The sequence below is a fragment of the Rutilus rutilus genome (genome assembly GCF_951802725.1).
Source record: "Rutilus rutilus genome assembly, chromosome: 7".
Taxonomy (NCBI): domain Eukaryota; kingdom Metazoa; phylum Chordata; class Actinopteri; order Cypriniformes; family Leuciscidae; genus Rutilus; species Rutilus rutilus.
In genome coordinates, this window is record NC_140221.1 from 857,501 (window position 1) to 860,000 (window position 2,500).

The 2,500-nt window shown below is 44.8% G+C and overlaps 1 protein-coding gene across 1 annotated transcript in view; it reads left to right on the forward strand.

The window, feature by feature from the left end:
• Positions 1-2,500, forward strand: part of thnsl2 (threonine synthase-like 2) — an 11,119-nt gene that overhangs the window by 3,873 nt on the left and 4,746 nt on the right. The window contains exons 4-6 of the mRNA XM_084414012.1: positions 364-516; positions 1,146-1,373; positions 2,358-2,500. The exon at positions 2,358-2,500 is cut by the window's right edge and continues 6 nt beyond it. Of these exons, the coding sequence (XP_084270138.1) occupies positions 364-516; positions 1,146-1,373; positions 2,358-2,500 (524 nt within the window). The remainder of the gene's footprint in view (positions 1-363; positions 517-1,145; positions 1,374-2,357) is intronic.

Genomic DNA, 2,500 nt, shown 5'->3' on the forward strand with positions numbered 1-2,500 from the left:
TGAATTCTGAGTTTAAATCTCACAATTCTGACTTTCTCCGGAAGTCTGAGTTTAAATCTCACAATTCTGACTTTTTTCCGGAAGTCTGAGTTTAAATCCTGCAATTCTGACTTTTTTCCGGAATTCTGAGTTTAAATCTCATAATTCCATTTTTCCGGAATTCAACGCAATAAGAATCAACTATCCCAGACAGCAACAAAGTGTCGGCCCAGATCCGGCCCACATCTGGTACACAGGGATTCCTCGTGGCCCAGTTGTGGGCCGGATCTGGGCCGGCACTATGTTTTATATGGCCGACACTATGACACTATGTGGGCCCGTCTCGTGTCCTGCGATGGAGATTCAGAGCTGATGTTCTTTCAGGAACGTCCGGCGACACGGGCGGCTCGGCCATCAGAAGCGTGTTGGGTCTCAGTGAAGTGGACATCGTGGTGGTGTTTCCCCGCGGACGCGTCACCAGAGTCCAGGAGCGCCAGATGACCACCAGCGCCGCAGACAACGTCCATGTGTTCGCAGGTAAACGGGAAACGCTGCTGTAAAACTGATATCATCTTCAAATTTGGAGCACAACTAGGTTAGACATATGGCTTTTAATCAGCAAGGACACATTAAATTGATCAAAAGTGACAGTAAAGACATTTATTGTGTTACAAAAGATTCTATTTCAAATAAATGCTGTTCTTTTCAACTTTATATTCATCAAAGAATCCTGAAAAATAAAATGTATGATGGTTTCCACAAAAATATGATGTTTTTTTAACATTGATAATAATCATGTTTCTTGATTTCTTGAATCATGATGTGTGAAGGATCATGTGACACTGAAGACTGGAGTAATGATGCTGAAAATTCAGCTTTGATCACAGGAATAAATTACACTTTACTATATATTCACATAGAAAACAGTTATTTTAAATTGTAAAATTGTGTGAACATTTTTACTGTATTTTTTATCAAATATATACAGTGTTGAGCAGAAGAAACTCTCAAACGGTAGATTTGTTCCACTGTTTTAGTCTGACTTTGTAAGGAGACGTTCCAGATCTGTGTGTGTGTGTGTGTGTGTGTGTGTGTGTGTGTGTGTGTGTGTGTGTGTGTGTGTGTGTGTGTGTGTGTGTGTGTGTGTGTGTGTGTGTGTGACGCAGCGGACGGGACGTCTGACGACATTGACGTGGCTCTGAGGAAACTCTTCGCGGACCCAGAGCTGGTTCGACGTCACGGCCTCATGAGCCTGAACTCTGTGAACTGGAGCCGGATCCTGGTTCAGACGGCTCACTTTCTGTTCGCGTTCCTTCAGCTCTGTGGAGACGAAGAAGACCCGCGGGCCGAGCTGGAGGTGCTGGTGCCCACGGGAGGAGCCGGGAACATCACCGGTGCGCAAACCTCAACTAACCTGAAGATCTGAAGATACTTAATATTTGCAGTTTAGTTAAAGTCCCCCTGTGGTCAATAGTCTTATCCCTTAAAACTCTTCTCTGATCACCAAAACGACATTTTTAAATGTTTTTTTGTTGAAAAAAAATTCTTCATGTCTTAAAATATCTTGACTGTAACTCGACACCCTTGCCTCATTTAGTATGCGCGGTTCTATGAATATGCAAATGAGCCCCGCCTCCACTCACTCACTCCCTCAGCTCAGAGATCCACTGGTTGACGATCACACGTTGATCTGATTGGTTACAAGGTAGTTTGTGACGTCAGAAACACCAGCGATTTCAAAGCGTGTGTTTGAGACTGTCTTTGGTTCACTGCAGTTTTAAGGAGGAAATACTCAGCAATGGTGTCGACTTATGAATTTACACATGCTTTGTCTTAAAGGCACACTATGCAAGATTTGTACCTTAATGTAACAGCTTCGAAATCATTTGGATGGTAAACAAACTCGTAGTAGGGCGAATCATCCCGATAGCAAAGCAGGGGAGGACGCCGCAGCAGTGCAGGTTTGAGAGGTGACGCCCCGACAAATCTCGCGAGAATCACGACTTGCTTTACGGCACGACGTCACACACATCAACAACATATGAAGAGCCTCTATGGAAGACACTAGCACGCATTTCAGACGTGAAACATGGCAGAGTCGACGACGAAAGCGTGGTCGGAAGAGTGCAGAGACAGCTCTGCGTGAGTGGGATTTACGACAGTAACGTTAAATACAAGCACTCCACAGCGACTCTAGGGGGCGCTGTTTGAGAAGAGCGGAAACTGCATAGTGTGCCTTTATATTAAAAACACCACATAGACATATAAACTACATTAAAAGCTGGATTTCCACCACAGCGGGACTTTAACACTTATAAAATATCTGTTTTAGTGTAGCAAACGTTTGGCTGAGTGATTGATGATTATGGTCTGTTCAGCTGGATGCATCTTGAAGCTGATGGGAATCCCTCTCCGGCTCGTTGCCATGGTGAACGCCAATGACATCGTCCACCGCGGCGTCCAGAGCGGAGATTTCTCCATGTCAGACGCCGTCAAGCAAACTCTGGCTCCGGCCATCGAC